The 20,112-nt window shown below is 54.2% G+C and overlaps 8 protein-coding genes across 10 annotated transcripts; 6 read left to right on the top strand and 2 right to left on the bottom strand.

Annotated features, from left to right (window-relative positions):
- Positions 1-349: 349 nt before the first annotated feature.
- On the top strand, positions 350-1,699 carry PV07_10359 (uncharacterized protein; the record flags this gene model as incomplete). The annotated part of the gene is made up of 1 exon (XM_016397680.1): positions 350-1,699. One exon carries the CDS (start codon positions 350-352, stop codon positions 1,697-1,699), a length of 1,350 nt encoding a protein of 449 aa, XP_016244871.1.
- Positions 1,700-1,729: 30 nt separating this feature from the next.
- On the top strand, positions 1,730-2,158 carry PV07_10360 (uncharacterized protein; the record flags this gene model as incomplete). The annotated part of the gene is made up of 1 exon (XM_016397681.1): positions 1,730-2,158. The coding sequence occupies one exon, from the start codon at positions 1,730-1,732 to the stop codon at positions 2,156-2,158; it is 429 nt and encodes a 142-aa protein (XP_016244872.1).
- Positions 2,159-3,153: 995 nt separating this feature from the next.
- Positions 3,154-5,826, top strand: PV07_10361 (uncharacterized protein). Its single transcript, XM_016397682.1, has 3 exons — positions 3,154-4,113; positions 4,209-4,412; positions 4,498-5,826. The coding sequence occupies exons 1-3, from the start codon at positions 3,438-3,440 to the stop codon at positions 5,379-5,381; spliced, it is 1,764 nt and encodes a 587-aa protein (XP_016244873.1). The 5' UTR covers positions 3,154-3,437; the 3' UTR covers positions 5,382-5,826.
- On the bottom strand, positions 5,371-7,760 carry PV07_10362 (uncharacterized protein). Its single transcript, XM_016397683.1, has 2 exons — positions 6,383-7,760; positions 5,371-6,314 (listed from the first exon to the last, which is right to left on the bottom strand). Exons 1-2 carry the CDS (start codon positions 7,499-7,501, stop codon positions 6,294-6,296), a joined length of 1,140 nt encoding a protein of 379 aa, XP_016244874.1. The 5' UTR covers positions 7,502-7,760; the 3' UTR covers positions 5,371-6,293.
- Positions 7,761-7,907: 147 nt separating this feature from the next.
- Positions 7,908-10,262, bottom strand: PV07_10363. 2 transcript variants are annotated; one of them, XM_016397685.1, is made up of 2 exons: positions 9,741-10,262; positions 7,908-9,561 (listed from the first exon to the last, which is right to left on the bottom strand). In XM_016397685.1, exon 2 carries the CDS (start codon positions 8,907-8,909, stop codon positions 8,322-8,324), a length of 588 nt encoding a protein of 195 aa, XP_016244876.1. In that variant the 5' UTR covers positions 8,910-9,561; positions 9,741-10,262; the 3' UTR covers positions 7,908-8,321. The 2 variants fall into 2 exon arrangements, with proteins under 2 accessions (XP_016244876.1, XP_016244875.1); XM_016397684.1 differs by having other exon boundaries at positions 7,908-9,672.
- Positions 10,263-12,833: 2,571 nt separating this feature from the next.
- Positions 12,834-15,839, top strand: PV07_10364. Of its 2 annotated transcripts, XM_016397687.1 has the most exons (2): positions 12,834-15,471; positions 15,531-15,839. In XM_016397687.1, the coding sequence occupies exons 1-2, from the start codon at positions 12,994-12,996 to the stop codon at positions 15,555-15,557; spliced, it is 2,505 nt and encodes an 834-aa protein (XP_016244878.1). In that variant the 5' UTR covers positions 12,834-12,993; the 3' UTR covers positions 15,558-15,839. The 2 variants fall into 2 exon arrangements, with proteins under 2 accessions (XP_016244878.1, XP_016244877.1); XM_016397686.1 differs by having other exon boundaries at positions 12,834-15,839.
- Positions 15,840-16,014: 175 nt separating this feature from the next.
- On the top strand, positions 16,015-17,278 carry PV07_10365 (uncharacterized protein; the record flags this gene model as incomplete). Its single annotated transcript, XM_016397688.1, has 1 exon — positions 16,015-17,278. Exon 1 carries the CDS (start codon positions 16,106-16,108, stop codon positions 17,276-17,278), a length of 1,173 nt encoding a protein of 390 aa, XP_016244879.1. The 5' UTR covers positions 16,015-16,105.
- A 604-nt stretch (positions 17,279-17,882) lies between these two features.
- On the top strand, positions 17,883-19,622 carry PV07_10366 (uncharacterized protein; the record flags this gene model as incomplete). Its single annotated transcript, XM_016397689.1, has 2 exons — positions 17,883-18,267; positions 18,327-19,622. The coding sequence occupies 2 exons, from the start codon at positions 17,883-17,885 to the stop codon at positions 19,550-19,552; spliced, it is 1,611 nt and encodes a 536-aa protein (XP_016244880.1). The 3' UTR covers positions 19,553-19,622.
- Between the last annotated feature and the right edge of the window lie 490 nt (positions 19,623-20,112).

The raw sequence follows: 20,112 nt of genomic DNA on the forward strand, positions 1-20,112 counted from the left end.
GAACGACAAGGCTGGCTCCATATCGACAATGTTCAGTACCAGTTGAGAAAATTGCTCGGCGCCGAGACTTTCAGGGGCTAAACCTCAAGTCGACAGAGGCTCAACATAACATGGCAAAGGTGGTCGGACTCAGACTGACAAGGCGGAGACCACATCTCACATGCTTGTTGTGTGACAACCCAGATGGTTGACACCAAGTTCTTCCAGCAGTATATCGCTTCTGCAATGTGTCATGCTCCTGCCCACGCACCTGCCTCTACTTCTTCAATGATTACCCAATCCCACGAAGCTAACAGAATGTTTACCTTTAGTGTTCAAATTTGTTTCCGTTGCAGTTCCAGTTTTCAAGATGGTGTCGACACGAGCACAGCGCTCCAAAAAGACCACTACCCCGGTCCGAGGGACCGATCAAGTCCGCATAACCACAACCGCTGTGGTCTCTCTGGCGAATGCTGCAAGCGCATCCACGGTGTCTGCTAGCGTCAATCTTGATGTCGACATGAAAGACGTTAGTCCATCGACCATGTCCTCCGCCCAGACGTCGAATATGACACGTCGTCTTGTTGTCCGACTGAAGCTTCCTGTCCGCCAGCACGGCGGGGTTACGGACACGAAGATTCTTATGACCTCCAAGTCGGGGATCAAAGGCAAAAACACCGTGGAAGTGAAACGGGTTCGTCGACAGGCCGCTTCTACTTCTCGAGGGACCAAACGCCAATCCACCGATCAAGATTCGCCGACTTCTCCGCCCAAGAAAAGCAAGCAATCCACTGAGGGTGATGATGACGATTTCGAACCCGACAGTGCTACAACTCAAGCTCTGGGTGTCCCCACTGTCGCTCGTGAGCTTCGCGGTCGGGGTGACGATGGTACGGTCACTGGGCGTTTCAGGGCCGCTAAAAAGGCAAAAGAAGACCTCCGTGGACCGTTTATTGTTCTTCAGTCCAAGACCATCGGCGAGTTCCTTAAGAAACTGAAGAAGAGGCGTCCCGTGACTCCTTATACCAACAAACAACGATTCCAGTTCGGCCACGACCAGCTGTGGTTTTGGACGTCGCCAACTCCGTACACCATTCGAAAGGTCTCGGAAATTCTTGAAGAGGAACGGCCGGCCATCAATGAAGTTGCGGCTGCAGAAGGAACGGCAACCAACCCGTTCCATGCCAGTGCCGGCATCTCTATCGACTCCATCGTCCGCGTTATCCTGTCACAAGCCTGCACCAACGAGGCTGCCTTGGATGCACAGCAAGCGATGCTTCTGGCCTACCCATACTGGGTTGACGGCAAATGGGTCGCGGGACAAAAGCCAAACTATCACGGAATGCGTGTCCAGAGCCTATCCAAGCTGGAAAAGGTGCTGAAAAAGGCGGGGCTGGCGAACAAGAAGCCAAAAGCCATCAAAGACATCCTTGACATTGTCTATCAAAGAAATGTCGCACTTCTGGATCCGCTGGAGTATGGCGAAATTGTGTACGACGGCAACGAGCGGGGCGCTACCGACTTTGTTCCTGGTTTGCTATCCGTGGACTACTTCTGGGACATCTACAGACAAGAGGGCAAGCAAGCTCTCCTTGACCATCTCGTCTCGCTCCCATTGATTGGGGTCAAGTCTGCGTCCTGCCTGATGTGTTTCAACATGTCGTTGCCTGTCTTTGCCGTGGACACTCACGTCGCCGGAATGGCAAAGCTTCTCGGTTAGGTGCCGGAGCATTGCAACGACGAGATCGTCATGTGCACTCACCTGGACACTGTGTTGCCAGACAATCTGAAACTGTCTCTCCACCAGGCCTTCTGGAACCACCGTCGGAACTGTGCGCGGTGCAGTGCGAGAAACAATCCGTCCAGCTGGGTCTACAACAACACCAGCTGTCCTCTAGAGCTTCTTGTCAAGCGTCCGCAGCCCAAGACCGACGACACCAAGACCCCCAAGCTTCAGACCGCGCCACCCAGACAAGCCAACAAGAAGGAGCCGAGCGACGATGAACGTCGGGCACAGGGACTTGTTAAAGTCACCTATGAGATTGACGATGATTTCGACGCGGCAGGAGGAACGGGCGTCAAGAGGACGATTTGGATCCGCGATTTTAGCGCGGAGGAATACGACCCTGTGGAGGAGAAGGACATCATCTGCGAGGAGATTTCGATTTCGTTTAAATAAAGGGAAGCATAGTCGGGAAGCACCAAACATATGGTGGCCACGGCAAGTGAAAGTTCTGACGATATGGTGGTTTTTGAGCACATTGCAATTCTGATTTGATGGTCGCAAACACCTTTTGAGCTGGTAATAGAATGGATGTGCACGCAACCTGTGTTCTTGATCTCTTCTGATGGTGGACAAGGGCCGCTCCTAATGGCGCAAATCTATATGCACTCCGTGATACGCGGGGCGCCCTTTACGTTCTCATCCTTGATGCTACCACCTGTTGATATAGACACCTTCCGTCTATTTATCTTATCTGTGGTTAATGACAGCCGCTGGTATGCTCCGCCTGTCTATCTTTCCCATATATATGACCTTGAGCTGGGTCTGCGCCTTGACGTCAAACGGCGCCCCGTGCTTGATGGTGTATACGATAAACGAGGCGGGATTTGCGCACGGAGCGGAATCCTCCCTGGTCTATACCCGAGGCGCACCAATCGCACAAGGAATCCAGAGCTGTCAATCCTGGTCCCGTGCGCATCCGGGATCAGGGCCCATGCTTTCGCCTCCTCCAAAACTAACAAGTAGAGCTCACTCCCAATGCTACCTTTCCCCACGACGATTGCCTCTGGAGCTCGACACACTAACCAGGGTATCTTCTGGAGTACCTGCCCATGGAGCCCGTTGGCCTGCAGAAGCTCTTTATCGCCGCCCCTCCTTCGATTCTTATCTGTGCTACAGGATTGAAGAGCAAGCTTTGTCGACGAGAAAGCTTAGGTAGCAGCAGGCTAGCACCCGACGACATGCCTGAAAAGGCAGCTCCCCTCTCCTGGCTCTGCTTCCCTCTGCTACCTTGCTAGCAGGTGGTCTGTTCCTCTCACTCCATACCTTGCAAGTCTCCATCGCGCGAGCTGCAGACCCATCGTCATTGCCATCGCCCCTCCTCCCTGGCCTCTCTTATCCATGCAATGAAGAGGCTTGTGCCATGGGTTCCTTCGGTCAATCCCGAGCTCGTGGGGGGGCAGGATCGTCATCCTTCTGCAGCTGGTGCTCCCTGGTTACCATGCCTCGGATCGAGAATGGTGAGAAGGAAAGCGTAGGTCGTGCATGACGGATGCTGTCGAGGGTCCCTGCGTGGTACAAAAAGGATCACCTCTGCCTGCCTTTTGGTTTTTCTGAGAAACGCGGGACGAGGCCGTGTGTTCAGTGCTAACCTCGCTCTTCTGCTCTCCTTTTGGTCTTTTACTACCCCCTCTCTTCGTCCGCGGCGTACGTGCCGGAGAGCGCAATTCCAAACATGATCTCTTTGCTTCCGGCAGCTCTGCTGCTGGCGTCAGGCGCTCAGCTCGCCTTCTCCCAATTCGTGGCCCCGCCAAAGAACCTGACCAGGAAGGCCGGTTACGCAGGTGTCACGGTGCGCTACAAGTCCGTGCCCGCGGGCATCTGCGAGCAGGATCCCGACGTGAAGAGCTATGCAGGGTACGCCGACGTGTCGCCGGGCCAACACATCTTCTGGTGGTTCTTCGAGGCGCGGAACGTCGACCCCACGACGGCGCCGCTCACCATCTGGATCAATGGCGGACCCGGCTCGTCCTCCATGATCGGCCTGTTTCAAGAGCTGGGACCGTGCCGGGTCAACTCGGACGGCGACGCGGTGAACAACCCGTACTCGTGGACCAACGTCTCCAACGTCATCTTCATCGACCAGCCCACGCAGGTCGGGCTCAGTTACTCGTCGCCCGTGCCGGGCTACGAGGACCCCAACTCGGGCTACCTCGTGGAACTGCCCAACAACACCTGCCCCGACTATGCCAGCGACTGGGCCTGCGGGACCTACTCGTACTGGAACGAGTCCCTGACTGCCAACAGCACGCCCGCGACGGCGCCCAACATGTGGAAGACGCTGCAGGGGTTCATGGGCGCGTTCCCGCAGTATGCGAGACAGGATATCAACTTTGCGACCGAGTCGTATGGTACGTTCTGTCGGGGGACATGGCACAGTCCTTGTCCTATTCCCCATCCATGTCCCAGAGAGATGACCAGACTGACCACCCTTTGCGCGCAACAGGTGGACACTACGCGCCGATCATGTCGGAATACTTCGAAGAGCAAAATGCAAAGAACATCACGGGCGCCCATAACATCCGGCTCGAGCATGTGCTGATTGGCAACGGCTGGTACGATCCGTTGATCCAGTATCAGGCGTACTACAACTTCACGGTGTTCCCGGGCAATACATACAACTACGACCCCTTCAACCAGACGATCAAAGGTATGTTTTCTGTGTGTGGGACATCTTCCGCCCGAATTCGAGGCGCGATTTGGGACCCAAAACTGACGAGGACCCCCCGAAACAGACCAGATGTACAACAACCTGTACGGGCCGGGCAACTGCTACGACCAGACGGTGGACTGCAACACGCGGCAGATCGACGAGGTGTGCACGGCGGCGGACAACTTCTGCTACCAGCAGGTGGAGAACCTGTACGACATCTACCTGAACCGCGACGAGTACGACGTGCGGTACCTGATGCCGGACCCGTTCCCGCCGACCTTCTACGTCGACTACCTCAACACGGCGAAGGTGCAGGCCGCCATCGGCGCGTTCGTCAACTATACCGAGAGCAACGCCGCGGTGGGCAACGCGTTCGGCAGCACCGGCGACGACGACCGCGAGATCGGCACCGTCGCCGCCCTGCAGGCCCTGCTGCGCCAGAACGTCTCGGTCACCATGTACTTTGGCGACGCCGACTACAACTGCAACTGGCTGGGCGGGCAGGTGGTGGCCGACCACGTCGCGGCCCCCGGGTACGGGAGCGCGGGCTTCGTCAACGTCTCGACCCCCGACGGCGCCGTGCACGGCCAGGTGCGCCAGAGCGGGCACTTCGCGTTCGTGCGCATCTTCCAGTCCGGCCACGAGGTGCCCTTCTACCAGCCCGCCATCGCGCTCGAGATGGTCGCCCGCGTCCTCTCCGACGTCGACATCGCCACGGGCAGGACCGCCGTCACCTCCCAGTACCGCACCGCCGGCCCCACCGTCAGCACCTACCGCGAGGGCAACGCCACCATCCAATTCACCCTCACCCCCGAAGACGCCATCTACAACACCACCACCAGCTTGCCCCAGAACTCGACGTCCGGCGGCGGCGGCGGCGGAGCCAAGCTCGCCAGGCGGGCGAAATATAGCCTGCGACAGGCCAAGAAGATCAAGAGGGACAAGTTGGGCGGATGGGCAAAATAATACTACACTCCCAATAATACACAACCTTCTTGAGTTCCTTCCTGGGTCTCGACCTGCGGTGGTCCAGGGTATGGGGCGGGCTGGTGTGGACTCCCGGGGCGACAATCTAATCAATAGGGGGAAAATCAATGACGAGAGCCTTGGCTACTGCACGACCAGCTCTAAAAAGGAAGAGGAGAGAATACCATAGTAAATGAGACATGATCCCAAGTCTTCACGCGATTTCGACGCAGTCTGCATCTGTTCCTGAGATTCTCACGCTCGACACTTCGTTGCGCCGTATGCGAATATACCTGACATCTCTGCCCTTGTTCTTCCGACCGGTAGTCGATATGTCTGTTCTGTTTCTGGAGATTGTATGGCTGACAGCACCGAGGCAGGCCGATACACTTGGGGAAAGAAGGACAAGCTAGATATTGCGAAGGAACGAACCACAAAACTCCTGGTTTATTGATTGTCCATTTCTCTTTTGGCCGTTCTCCCGCACGCCGCAAACTTTTGTGTTTCATTCCATTAGGCTTCCCTCCTTCTCACGCATCTGCTGGCTTCGCATAGGACTTTTTTGGTTTGGAAGATAAATATTCTGGACTCTGCCTGGGCCAATTCCCACGAGAATGGCGGCTATTCCTCCTCGTGTGCAAGCACGGATTGTTCGTCTGTTCGGATAAGGGCAAAGCGGTGCTCGCTAGTCTGATCGGATGGACGGGGATCGAGGTGTCTTTGACTTAGGAGCCAATCGAGCACTCGAATATCAGCCTCCAGACTTTGATGTAGGTAAATTGGCAAGGCACATTGCATCTTGTCATTAGTCGAGCTGGGGCCAGGTAGGAAGGTGTTTTTCAAGGCACTCGAATCTTCTTTTTGCTTTTGGCAGGTCAAGCTCTGGTATTGTTGGTATCATCACGGGCGTATCTATTCATTATAATGGTACACCTGTCAAAGCCTAGGTTAGCACACGAACCACCGATGACAGTCGAGGGCAAAGATCTCCAGCGACTTACAAAGTAATCGGGGAGGCCCCAAACCTCGAACCCAAGCCGCTTCGCCATCTTAGCGAAGCCTTCCGTCTCAATGAGATGATAGAAAGGAAAGGCAGGAAACATGGCCCCGTCTCGGTGCACTTCGGCCTTCACCAAAAGTGCAGTTCCGCCCACACCATCCAACGGCATCAGCCGCCGTTCGTCACGATCCTTGCCCATCTTGGCCAGCTTGGTCATGAGTGTCCTATACGTGGCCATCTCGGCATATCCCTCCAGCAAAACATCGTCGGGTCCCATTTTGCTGGCGAGCTCCTGTGCAACGTCGCTATCGCGCCAGGTGTTGAAATCGTAGGGTCGGATGTCCTCCTCGCCTTCGTCGTTCACAAACCGTTGCATGCAGCTTGGGGCGATGACGGATTTATCGTGACTAGCCAGATCCTGGATCAGTGTAGGAGGAGTCTCGACCACGTCACCATCCAACCACAACACCCAGGATGTGTGAGGGCCGATGGTGGTAAAGAGCAGGCTATTCCGTGCCCGGGCCATCGATGCTCGCCGGACCTTTTGATTTTCCATCTTGTGACGCTCCTTTTCATCTTGTGAAGTCAAAGGTGGCACGAAATCCTGCCGCAGAATAGTCACCGATTGGAATCTCTCCTCTTCTGGGCCTGATTGCGTCTCCCTTATTGCCTCTTGTAGAGCGGCCGTCGCCGCATTGCCTTCCTTCGTCTTTGGAGTGATGAAACCTAGGCTGATATGCTCGTGAGGGTAGGTCAGGGCGAGGAGGTTGGCCCAGTACTCGGGATAGAAGCGGGCCAGGGGTGTTAGGATGAGGACTTTCTCGTGCTTCTGGATAGGCGATGCTGAGGCGGTCAGGTTGTTGAGTTGATAGTGGACCACGGGAGGCGGCCGGCGGACACCATGGGCATTTTGAGCGTTGGACTGCTTGCGAAAGGCTGAGGTTGGAGGAGACAGTGGGTTTTCGGCCGCGGACGTTTGGACTCGCAAGCGGAGTTCGGACTGGTCGATCGAGGTGTTATGGATGCTGTAGAGGAAGTAGATGAAGACGACGCCGAGGAGGATGCCAAGGGCAGTGGTCCGGTTGCTGCTGCGTGGCTGTCGCATGTCGAAATATGCCATGTCCTCGCAACCGACGAGATTTCAACAACGGTGTCACCTTGAGGAAGGCTGCGTGGCCTGAAGGATCATGTTCGGTGGACCAGGTGGCCTGAAAGGGGCGGGCAGGACGAGATTCAGAGTTGTCCGTGAGCAGGACAGGTCCACAAGTAGGAAGAAGGAAAAGAGTGAAAAGATCGACTTCAAAGGAGTGAATTGTAGTTGTGGCGGCTGTAGATGTGGTTGTGGTGTGGTTGTTTCAGCGCATTGGCTGTGAAGTAACACTTTGGGGCTGTTGGTGAAACCTGCCGCAGGATCCCAAACCATGCACCGCCACTTTTATCTCTCTTTGCGAGGATTGTTCCGTACAATTTCCCAGCCACAGGAAATACGACGGATGGAATGCAGAGTACAGTCATACGGAGTAACGTTCAAACGGCATTGGCTTGGATTCATCAATGTCCTCTTTATCCGTGTGGTCTATCTATGCCCCATGGCTATGCAATATAGACCAACCTCTTTTTTCATGCCTATCGTTATAATGCTCAGAAGTGACCTGCGCACTCGCTATGCAGAGAATAGCCCAGTCAGTCCCTAATGGTAAAACCAACATTGCTCCAGGCAACTTCGGCGGTTGAATCTGCGGACTTCCCAACGCCAATGCTAGAATCTGACCTGATACCTGATGCAATCCGTGTCCCAGGTGGTGCCTTGACACAGGGTCAATCTCGTCGAGTTTCAATATGCTAACAACAAAGGAAAACCCAAAGAAAGTCAACGGCAGACAAACCAGGTCTCGGCCTGTGAATGATATTTCTGCTCAACCCGAAAAGTATTGCCGCCGTCATTGATAGACATCGGCTTGTCTGATTTTCTTGTTCTGCTTCAACTCCTCTTTGTCCGACGAGACATCACTGCGCGGACTTCTTCCCGGACCTGGGCTCCCTGCTGGTGATACTTTGCCTGCTCCAGCAACTTGGAAGTAGTCATCACCTTCCTCGAGAGCCAGAGGCGTGACGGGACCCTTGGGGCTGCCCAAGGGATCCAACCGTGGTGCACCAGGTTTGGTGCCCATTGAAGAGGCTGCTATCTTGGCCGACAACGTGGTCCTTTCAATAAATTCGCGTTGCTTTTCACGCATCAGTCTCGGTGACTCGAGCACGACGGGCTGCGTTACCCGATTCAAGGTGATCGCTGGGCTCTGTATGGTAGAAGACGGTGTGGCTGGTGAGTCGAGATGGCCAAAATTGGCAGGATGGAATCGAGGAAGCGTCATGTGCATGTTCCTGGAGGCTTGCCGGCCATGTGTTGCTGGTCGACTGCGGGTCGGCTGAGGCGAGAGTGGTTGCTGGCTGGCGTGGAGTCTTGGAGACAACGGCGAGGTTGGCGTGTAACGCCCGGAATATGTATCACGGTTCATCATGTACCCCATTGAGTGAGCAGGATGAATGTAAATTGAAGAATCGAAACGTCGCAGGCCGTGTTTCTGGGGATCTCTGCGACGTCTCTAATGACCGCCAACTGTTGTGTGCATGCGGCAGGCGTAGTATAGATGCGACCGACTCTTTATGAAGGAGTCTTATGCCCGCAAAGTGGGTTGGCACTGGTCGTAAAGTTCGGAACTCGGATCAAAGGGTCCAATATGTAGGGACAATGCCCACGAGGGATGTTGGCAATATGATTGTCACCAAGTTGTCAATTCTCTAGGTGGACTCCGAGTGACGTCGAATTGTTTGTTGCGGTGAGCCAGAGAGAGGGGCGATGTTGTGTTGATTAATGTCGGTTAAAGAGGAGAGTTCGCAAAGTTGACATAGATGAAAAGCGGATAGATATTTGGCGTAGAAATGTCAAAGGTTGGCGTGTTGTACACGTACGGTAGGGGGAGGATCAGGCACCGAGTCTGTCAAAGATGGGTCCGTCTCAGGTTGTTGCTGTAGCCCTCTTGTCGGTCGTCCTTTGCCAGAAGTGGTACAAATGAGAGTCAGACTCAGAGTCACGAGTTTGGCTTGGTGGGCAGGGATGGCGGCTGGTGCTTGTGCTATTGCGCCTGCGAGAATGTTGGGGGCCCGTCTGATCTGCAGTGTCTGGAAAATTGCGTGAGAAATGATCAACAAGACGCTCCGGGATTGCCAACGCAGCCAAGCGCACGCTGATCTCGGTGCCGGAGGGTTTGGACGTTGATAAAGGATGCCAGCCTTGAGGAGAGCGAGTAGAATGAGTACCAGGGAACACAGAGCAGGGTATAGGGAACCCGGTCACCAACCTCTTGTTTCCCAGCTCTTGAGGCGTCGTCATAACCGAGACCGAAAAGATCTTCGTGCTTATGAAAATGCTAGTATATCAGGAGGCCTCATCGGCGGCCCATGATTTGAAGAAGGTTATCGAAGGGAGACGGTTCCCAATGATCTATGCAGGGCCATGTAGACTGAAGCCTGAAGGAACATGGAAAGGAACTTCAATACGTATTGGCTGATTGCAACGCAGTGGATACGACAAGAGGGTTTCCCTGACAGGGCCGATGACGGTAAGCGTTGAAATGAGAACGCCAGCACCACGCCACCCGTGCTGGCTGACCAACAAGACGGCTGGCCATGGGGCAAATGGCAAAGATGAACAGGGGGGCCAGGGCGGAGATCAAACAATGGGCCCTCCGAAAAGGCCTTGAGCGCCGAGACAAACAATCGTGACCGACCCCCGAAGATTGCAAGCTGTTGATCAAGGGCGGTGTCGCTGCAAATTCCAAACATGAAGCAAGAAAGAGTTTAGGGAAGTCGAAGGATTGTAGAGAATCATGATGTTTGAACAGAGACTGACCGGAGAAAATCAAACGCAGGCAGAGAACTCAATTCAATTCACTTTGCGTGATGTCATGGCGGAGGCTGAGAGGTGCAAAAAAGGGATGAAAATTCCGTCTGACAGCCTATCAATCTGGTGCCCTTCCCGTGCATTTCGTCAGGTCTGCGGCGGCGTCTTTCCGTGCGATCCGAGAATCTTGTCTGTCTGACAAATGCCGATTAATTCATTATCGCACTCTGGAGCCGTGTGCCCTTGGTGTGCACAGCTGCGCTGGTGAGCAACGTGGCAAGCCTGCAAACTTCGACCAGCATCTGTAACCCGTCCACATCTCCCCTTTTAAAATTGCCGAACCATGGATCCCCCAGATCCCAATCCAGGGTACCTACAGTAGGCACCGAGTAGTGGCAGCAATTACAATCCGTCAATACGAGGCCGAAGACTCGTACGCAAAGTGCCCGCAAGCAGTGGCCTCCCACTTGGAAAGGATGTAAAGTACTGACATTGGGACCAGAACAACTCTCCACCCATCGTGTCCCATCGCCCCCGCTTGAACCAGAAATGCCGAAAACCGAGTTTCTCCTCTCCTAGGTTGCCAAGATGCCTCGACGGTTGCCGTGGCCATGATGCAGGGCATATGGGGTCATTGTCCAGACTGTTCGCCGACTCTGTCGTACAACCTCTAGGTGCTTTTCACAGGTGCGGGGCGCAGGATGGTGATACCGTCCATTGTATCGATCCAGGCAAGCGCAGAAAATAGTATCGTCATGAAGGCTTTTGCGGGGAGGGAGAAGCGAACACTCGTTTTCTGGCAGGAATGGCACAAAATCGCTACCCACTAGCCTCTGGAAGAAAAGAAATGGCACAGTCTGACAGAGAATAGACGCCATCTCGGAATCTAAGCAGTCGCTCAATAGCGACGAGGTGGCCGCCAGATCAAATAGCTTAGGTTGTTAATAAGGATAAGGACACCGTCATGCCCAAGGACAGAATAAATGCTCTTTTCAATGATGGTTACCTTTCAGTCAATAGTGAATCACCTCTCTGTACGAGTATATTTCTCGTCAGACTGTGTCACTTATTTTGGACATTGGCTTGCTACTGCTCAGTACTAGGCATAGAACGGCGTGCCAAAGGACAACACAGCCCAGGGTACCGCTGTCAGTAGCCCCAAGCAGAGCGGGATGGAAACAACCTCTGTCGTCGGGACCCGCCCAAGCCTGCCCCCCCCCCCCCCTGGAACCGTTTTCCCCTTGAACATTTGGGTAAATGGAGTACCTATTACCAAAGACAACTGATAGCGGACAACTTTCAAGGCTTGCCGAGGGTGTAGTGCAGTGCGGACTCGCAACCGAGCACAACGTATCTGCGTCTCAAAATACACACCCTCTAAACCTCCGCATTTGGGCTGTTTCAACAGGCGAACCGCCCATGAACATATCCACTGGGCCGAAGATTCATCTACAAATCACCTTGACTCTGCTGCGTGACGGCATGCGCAGTCACAGTTCGAGACGGATCTCCAGACCACCTGACATGGCGATCAGTAGCCTCTCCCTCCGACTGATCCGTTGTCGCTTCGGCAAGATCGTCGATGCGGTTGTTTTCTCTACTGACAGCAGTGGGCAGGTATCTACTGTGTACCCAGCGAGCGCAGGCACGGCAGTGACACAATACCTCGTACAATGAAGAACTTACGGAGAAGCCCAAATGAAGCCCCTCCCACACAATCCTCCTTATCCCCGTTCGCGCGAAAGCGATATGAATAGCGGGAGAAGTCTTGACATCTTCCGAGCCGTGCCCCGAGACCACCTCTCGGGTTATCTGTAAGGTACTCCGTGCATGATACGGGCCACACAAGGAGAAAGAGGGGGCCAGCACCTCAATGAACAACAGGCGGGGCTCCAAAAGGTGGGTTTACTGTGTCTGTCTCTTCTGGGAGGGATGGAAGATGTCCGTGGAGTTGCGTTGCGCGAGAAGGGTGCTTTTGCCAATAGAATATTCATTGTGCCTTTTTCAGTAGACAGAAGAACCAACCTCCTTGCATCTGTCTCGTCCAGAACGTATAATGTCCATCCACCCAGGATTGATTGACATCAGTGAGCTTCAACAGCGGCGACAATAGGTGCCCTTCGCTTAGACACTTCCTACACCGACGCCCCAAGTAAAGAGTCGGGATTTCCTCGCTTCGCTGATGTGCCGGTAAGATGTTCGGTCATCAGCCACCTTTAAACGTGTGCAACGGCCAGCAGCGAGGGTATAGCGTACGAAGGTACATTCTTTCGACGACATTTTGGCTATCCTCAGGCAGAGATAAGATGTACCCTTTTGCGACCGCGTTTGATGATTGTTGAAATCGTATTTTCGTGGCGCAGCACCGCGGATGTTTGAGCAGCCGAGTAGGCCTCGTCTTTTCCCACCAATGGCCGCTGCGCTCCCTGGGCGCAGCCTGGAGAGCCACCAAACAAGCGAACCAACTACTCCTCCTCTATCGCCCATGCTTGCTCAGCGGAAGCTGCAGCCGTGCAGATTATTCCCCCTTCTCGAACTGGCTAGCCAGGGACCTCAATCTACCAGGCCTGTGCTCGTCCACCATTCTTTCCCAATATCGCCTCCTCGAAATATCCTAGCACCTGCGAAAGGATGAGCTTTATATAAGGAGCTCTTTCATATAATGGCTTTGCCTCTCTAAGACCAATGCAGACTGCACACAAACACGCGCCATGATCACTCCTCCGCAGCCCGCCATGACCGCGCCGCTCGATCTGGAATCTGCCGGCCGTGAGTTCGACAAATGGCTGGATTGGAATGGGACTGCAAATGCCTTTCCACGAGCTCTCGAAGAAGATAATCTTGCTACGACAACTCAAAGTCTGCTCACCCTCCCAATATCTCCATCGTCGACCGCGAATGGGGATTCCCACCCTACCCAACTCAAGACCGACCTCCTCACCGCTCCTCCCTCTCAAGATCTGTTGACCCCGCGACACAGTTCAGCTTCTCCAGAATCACGATCCAGTCTTGAGATGCGACTCAGCGGAGATACCCTCAGAGAACAGCCAACCCCAAGCATGCGGCCCATGCTCAAGCGGAAACTGTCACCTACGGACGTACCAACCATGGACTATCGCCATGATGCACCCAATCCTGCTGCCAAGAAGCGGCCGCACAATATAATTGAGAAGAGATATCGTGCCAATCTGAATGAGAAGATAGCCGAGTTGAGGGACAGCGTGCCTAGTCTTCGTTTCGCTCAAAAGTCCAAGGTTCGGGAGTCAGCCAACGGGGATTCTGACGATGACGATCTGGACGGCCTCACTCCGAGCAACAAGCTCAACAAGGCTTCGATCTTGACAAAGGCAGTCGAGTACATTCGCCACCTCGAATTTCGTACAAAGCGTCTAGAGGAGGAGAACAAGTCGCTAAAAGAACGGCTCGAGACCCTGGACAAGGTCATCGCTCAAGGCGGTCACGATGCCCAAAGAGCTGCTGCTTTCACAAGCAACGTGGTGATAGAAGAATCTTCACCCGCTTCAAGCACCCATTCTCCCTCGTCTGCACCGACAAACACAACAGCCAACCCTCCACAAGGATTGATTCCACAACCTGAGAGTTGGAGACGTCTACGACAAAATCAACCCCAAGAACACTATGGCCACATCTACGAAACCCCATCAGAACGCTCCAAATTCAAGGGCAAATGGCCTACGAGGATCGTTCTAGGCTCGATCGCCAGTCTAATGGTGATAGATGGCCTTAGTGAGTCCGATATGGGCTCAAAATCCCGTGAGAAGGGTCTTTTTGGAATTCCTCTCGAGCTACTTGACGGCTGGAAATTTCTACGGTCACCTCGAATATACATGGCCGCTTTCAGCCAGTTCTGTCAGGCCGGTGGCATCATACCTTTGATCAAGGGATTCATCGCTCTGACATTTCTGGCTTTCCTCATCTTTTCATACTTGTTCAATTCGAAGCCTCCGCCAAAGGCTGATGTCGAGGAGTTGGGCACGCCTTCGAGACAGGTTCCAGCTCCGGCCTCGCCCATTCAAGTTCGACGCCGCGCCTGGAGCACCAGCATGCAGGAACTGCATCTTCCTCACCATCACTTCTTCCCCGAATGGATGGCGATCACTTGTGAATGGCTCAAGTATACCTTTGGCTACGTCTTTGGGGCGCGGGCCTATGCTTGGCTTACCGGTCGCACCGCTGACGACGACGTGGCTCGGATCAAGGCCTGGGACATTGCAATTGACGCACAATTGGCTGGTGGTGATGCCGAAGTGAGCCGAAGCCGATTGCTCCTCACAATCTTCGGCGCAGGGACTCTGCCCCGGTCGCCTTTACGGTTGATGCTGAAGGCCCTCCATTGCCGGGTGCTGCTGTGGAATGTGGGCTCACTCGGAACTGGAGTATCCAGGATCGCTAACCGCGTCGGGAAATTCTTTGCAAACAGACAATGGAGCCGCGCCAAAGACTCGCACGACAATTTACCCCTGCATCATCCGGATCCCCTCCCTCCGTATCTCTCGAACATGCTTGAGATGCCGTGCGATCACGTCTTCCTGGACACGGTCTGTCAGAGGGCGTACAATTTGATGTATGATCGACCCACACAGGAAGATTCTACAAATCCTCTGCTTGACGTCGTTGTTGAAGACCATGCGGTCAGATCACCGCTTGACGCAGTTGCCGCCTGGCGGTCAATGGTATCATTGACAGAGGCTTTGGAGCTGTCTTTACACTCACCCGAGGCATCCGATCGCGTCCAAGAGCACTTGAGCGCTGCGCTCAAAATCGCGCCACCTGGTTCCGCCGCTGAAACGCGGGCGTTGGCCGCAAGCTCGGTGCTAAGCAATACTGCTCGCGCGGACTATTTCGTGCGGGCGTCCGATGCCATGAAAATCCTGTCCACTCCTGTTCCGCAACCAGAAGCCGAGACTCGGCCCCCTTATTTCATCGACTCGTCGACTCCGCCATCAGCTAGGACTGATATTATGAATTGTTTGCATTGCGCAGAAGCTTTACGGATCCTTGATCGTGAAGATCACAGTGCCCAGGATAATGAAGAGACGGCGTTGGCCTTCTACAATGCGAAGAATCTCGAGATCGAAGGCACGCACCTGTTGACGCAGGCAGCGAGGAAGCATCTTCTCCAGCGTCTGCCAGCAATTGAGAAGCCAGCGACCGCTGGGAGAGAAGAGGTTCGCGTTCTACCACACGATCACATATTCGCGGCTGACGTGTTGGGTATGCAAAATAGCCAAAACAAGATCCTGCGCCGGTATAGCGAGGCCAGCACCGACTCTGGCTATGATAGTCAGGATGCCTGTATATCCTACTGGGACATAGATGCTGGGTCACTGTCCTCCGCTTAAACAGCTCGATACCTCTCGCGAGACACGGGATTACGGTCTGAATGTTTAATAAAGAATCAGAGCTGGTCTTTTCCTGATGGCGGTATAAATGATAATGAGCTGCCTCTTGGTCGAATAGTATACGGGTTTTGTCGATGTACAACACTTTTCAATATAGGATTATGACGAATTAATCTAAGACCTTATGACCGAGCTATGAAACAGCGTTCAAACCTGCAATCGCTGGACCATCTGCCTCTTTGGTCGTCGGTGATGCCCAGTGACTTCTTCCTGATTTTAAATGACCTAAAATCATGTCATTTGAACATTGCGTCGAGCTTGCGGTGGCTCGTGGTGGTGGTGCTCATGAACTCGTATGTAATTGCACATCTCTTCTGGTGTCACTATTTCTCTCTGCCTCTTTGGTAAACTCTTTCATGTCGTTGACCTTCCAGCCACCTATTCAGAGCGTTTATACGAGATGGACGAGAGCAAGGATACGAACGAAGCCCTCTGGCAAATCGGTGTCTTCGACGCCCATTGCCATCCCACTGATATCATGGCCTCAATCAAGGACATTGCAAACATGAAAGCGAGAGTTCTCACTGTCATGGCCACGAGATTACAAGACCAGGAGATGGTCCGAGACACTGCAAGGAAATACCCGCTGAAGGACTCGACTTCGACTTCTAGAGGCGAATCCTCGAAGTACGTGGTCCCTGCGTTCGGATGGCATCCTTGGTTTTCCCACCAAATGTACGATGACCTGGAGGAGGATATGCATCCTAACCAGGTTGATCATTACAAAGCAGTCTTGACTCCGACACCCGATGACGAGGAGTTCCTCAAGGCCCTACCCGCCCCTCGATCGCTGCGTGAGTTTCTCCGGGAGTCAGAGGAGAGACTGGAGGAGTTTCCTTATTCGTTGGTAGGGGAGGTGGGCCTGGATCGCTCATTTCGGCTGCCCCAAGGCCCAAGTGCCATGGCCGGTGATATCAAGGACAAGACTGGTGGTTCGGAGGAGGACTACACTCCCGGTTCCCGCGAGGGGAGACCACTCTCTCCCTATCGCGTCAATATTGAGCACCAAAAGGCGGTCTTAAAGGCTCAATTCGAGCTTGCCGCGAAGCTACAGCGCCCACTCTCTGTGCACAGCGTCCAAGCTCATGGCTTGGTGTTTGACCTTCTGCAAGCGATGTGGAAAGGCCATGAGAAGCCATCAAAACGAGAAAGAAAGAGGGCTGTGAGCGCCCCAAGGGCTCATCAGGACGAGGAAGATCCCAATGGCGCTGGTCAACAGAAGAAACTTCCCTTCCCACCCCGCGTATGCATGCATTCATATTCTGGGCCTCCAGATGCATTGAAGCAATTTCTCGGCCCTAATGTGCCAGCGGAGATCTACTTCTCCTTCTCGACAGCAATTAACTTCTCAAATGCCTCAACAACGAAGGTCACCGGCGTCATCAAAGCGGTGCCCGACGACAGGATTCTGATAGAGAGCGACCTACACTGTGCTGGGGAAACAATGGACCGGCTTCTTCTGGAAATTATCCACAAGGTCTGTGAGGTCAAGGGGTGGGATCTGCGAGAAGGAGCCCAAAAGTTGAAAGCAAATTGGGAGAAATTCATCTTTGGCTCCAGTGCCCGAGGCTAGAGTACTTGCTCCGTCGTGAAAACTGGACATATCGGTCTCGAGAACAGCAAAATCAAGACGACCTGCCATACGCCCTAGAGACCGACGGAGACTAGCATGAATGGCCGAGTCCAGGATGGAAGAGCCTAGCAAGGCGTTGTGTTCTGGTCTTTGCTGTCTACTGCCGGCTTTGTACCAGGACTTAGAAGCAACAATCTTCACTGACACCTCTGGGGATATAACAGCACGTGGTCGAACTCGAGGCGACACGACAGACACCCACAAACAGTGCAAATGAACTCAGGACAAAGGTCAGATCGTTCGCCAAGTGATCGAGGTCCAAAACTATTCTCTACTGAAGACATCGTTTTCACCTGTGCTGGCATTTGGAGAGGTTGGACGCGGAGTGCCTCGGCGAACCAAGTGACATTCGACTCAGGTTTCGACAGCCGAAGTGCAGTCTGCCACGTTGTGAAGACAGGCCAACGTGCTGCCTCACCAGGTCCGTATGATTTACTTTTCCGTGACTTGTCGCCATTCTTCACAACGATCATCTTCTACAACCGCCCTCGACAGAACACACGGTCGCCATCTCAATGAGCATCAGATATCCCGAGACAGCTCAATGTCAATTTCACCAAAAGATGTCTTTCGTCTGGATCCTCCTCAGAGGTTCGCCTATACAGACTTCGTTATCTGGGCACCACTTCCTCGACTCCCCCAGGGCATGCCCGCAGAAACCGCAATGCGAAAATACCCACGCACGCGCTTGAACAGGCTGATCAGGGCAGTGGAAGCTCGCCTCGGAAGACGTCGTTGCTTTTTCAGCGAGGGCCAGCCGAGAGACCAAAAGAAGGAATCACAATTTGGAGTTAGTAGGCTCTACGCCATCTATGAGGTCGAACATTGGCCCGGCGCGTTTGCGCAGTTTGACTGGACACAATTTGTCATGGCGAATATTGAACGCGACGCACTACGCAATGAGTATGGACGCAGTATGAAACCGGCATGTACGTCTCCATCCGACCACCTCAGATACCCTGAGTGCTGCTGATCTGTTTCCGCTCAGTGCCCACACTTCCAGCGTCCGCTGTGCCGATCTATCAGGAAATGCTGCGACAGGAAAGTAGCGGCTCGGCGAGGATAGAGGTCAACTCGGGCCAGATCGCCGGCGTGATATTCAAGGGTCAGATACGCACCTTTCCAGAGGAAGACATTCCAACACAAGCACGACGAGATGATCCAGACCAACAGCACGAATTGGTGCGGGCCTCTTTCATGCCGCAGCTCTCGACTTCTCCCAACATGCGCGACGCGCTCTCCGAGCTCAGCAGCGAGCAGCTTGAGGAATTAGTCCGCAACGACCAAATGTTTCGTGACGCCTGTCAATTCCATCAAACCGTCGTCCACAAGGAACTGAGACAGATGAACCGTTTTTACCTGCGTTGCGTCGGTCGGCAGCCCGGCATGCACCTATTGACATGGCAGGAAGTCATGCACGAGGCACGAGCCATGATCAAGCTGACGTTCCTCCAGCAACTGGACAAGTGGAGGCGACAACAGCCCGACGTCCAGTTCGACGTCCAAGACCTGACAGGGACGATCGTGGACCTCCAGCTGAGATATCTCATATCACGGGTCCGGCACCACGATCCGATTCCTCCACACGCTCCGCCCCGGTCTCAGAGAGAGCTCCACCGCAAGCATCAGATCGCCGCTATGCTGAGGCAGCGACACATCCTCCGGGAATGGACGGCGGCTGTCGCGACGCGGTCCACTGTCCGCGACGGGGAGAGATATCGGAGGGAGGGAGAACATATCATGGACATGTGGACCGGCACGGTCGAGGAGGTTGAGGCATTCGACGAACGAAATAGGAGGGAGAATACGGCGCTCACCGCCGACATGATACCCATGGCCACCCCGCTTCGCGTTCACGCTCCGCTGGCTGACGTGCACACTCAGACGGAGGGCCGGGAACAACAACAGCAGCAGCAGCAGCACCCGCCGGTCTCGTCAGAACCACCTCTACAACTGCCCGGAGAAGACCAAGCCCAAATCCCGATCCAGGGAAGGGAGCAACAATCGCAAATGCAACCGCAAGGACAGGACCAGGCGCAGGAGGGTCCGGGAGTGGAAAAGGCGGAGACAGGAACACAAGAACGCGGAGCAGACAACGCGTCAAGGCAAGAACCGCCGCAGGAAGATTCTCTGCAGATGGCCACGCCGGTCTGCGAGCAATGCCCGGAGCAGATCCACGCACAGGCACAGGAGCAACCCCTCGCCCCCCGCTAGGGTCGGAGCACGGTCACGCAGGACCACAGACACGGCTTCTCGAGCACATGGAGGTGGAGGCTCTCGACATATGACCGCGCCCACCAGCTGGAGCAAACTGACACTTTCCACGCTCTGGGCCATTTGAGGAGAACTGTGCTGCCGGTCATCCATGTCCATGTCCATGTCCACCTTCTCCTTTGCTTGCAAGAAGACAGGGAAATAAGCGAAAAAAAAAGAAAACGGACTCGGAAAGGTCAACGTGTTGAATCTGCATTGACCTCGTCCGCACGGAGAAGAGAGACATACCCACGAGCCAGTCTGGGTACAGGGATCGGATCCATCGGCTTAACCACCTAATACCCCTTTGTGGATCGCTAATTAGAGCTTAAGCCTGGCAGAGGATGACGGGCACGGAGACATGGGTTCGGGCTTGGGCGCATTTTCACGACTGGATACCTAAATAACTGCGTGGCCATGCCATGCTTGCTGCCTTTGCTGCAAGAGTGCCGTTTCCGTCCTGCCTTGCCGCTGTGCGATGAATCTATTCACGGATCATCAAGACAGGAGGGGGAGGGGAT

The sequence above is a fragment of the Cladophialophora immunda genome (genome assembly GCF_000835495.1).
Source record: "Cladophialophora immunda strain CBS 83496 unplaced genomic scaffold supercont1.6, whole genome shotgun sequence".
NCBI lineage: Eukaryota > Fungi > Ascomycota > Eurotiomycetes > Chaetothyriales > Herpotrichiellaceae > Cladophialophora > Cladophialophora immunda.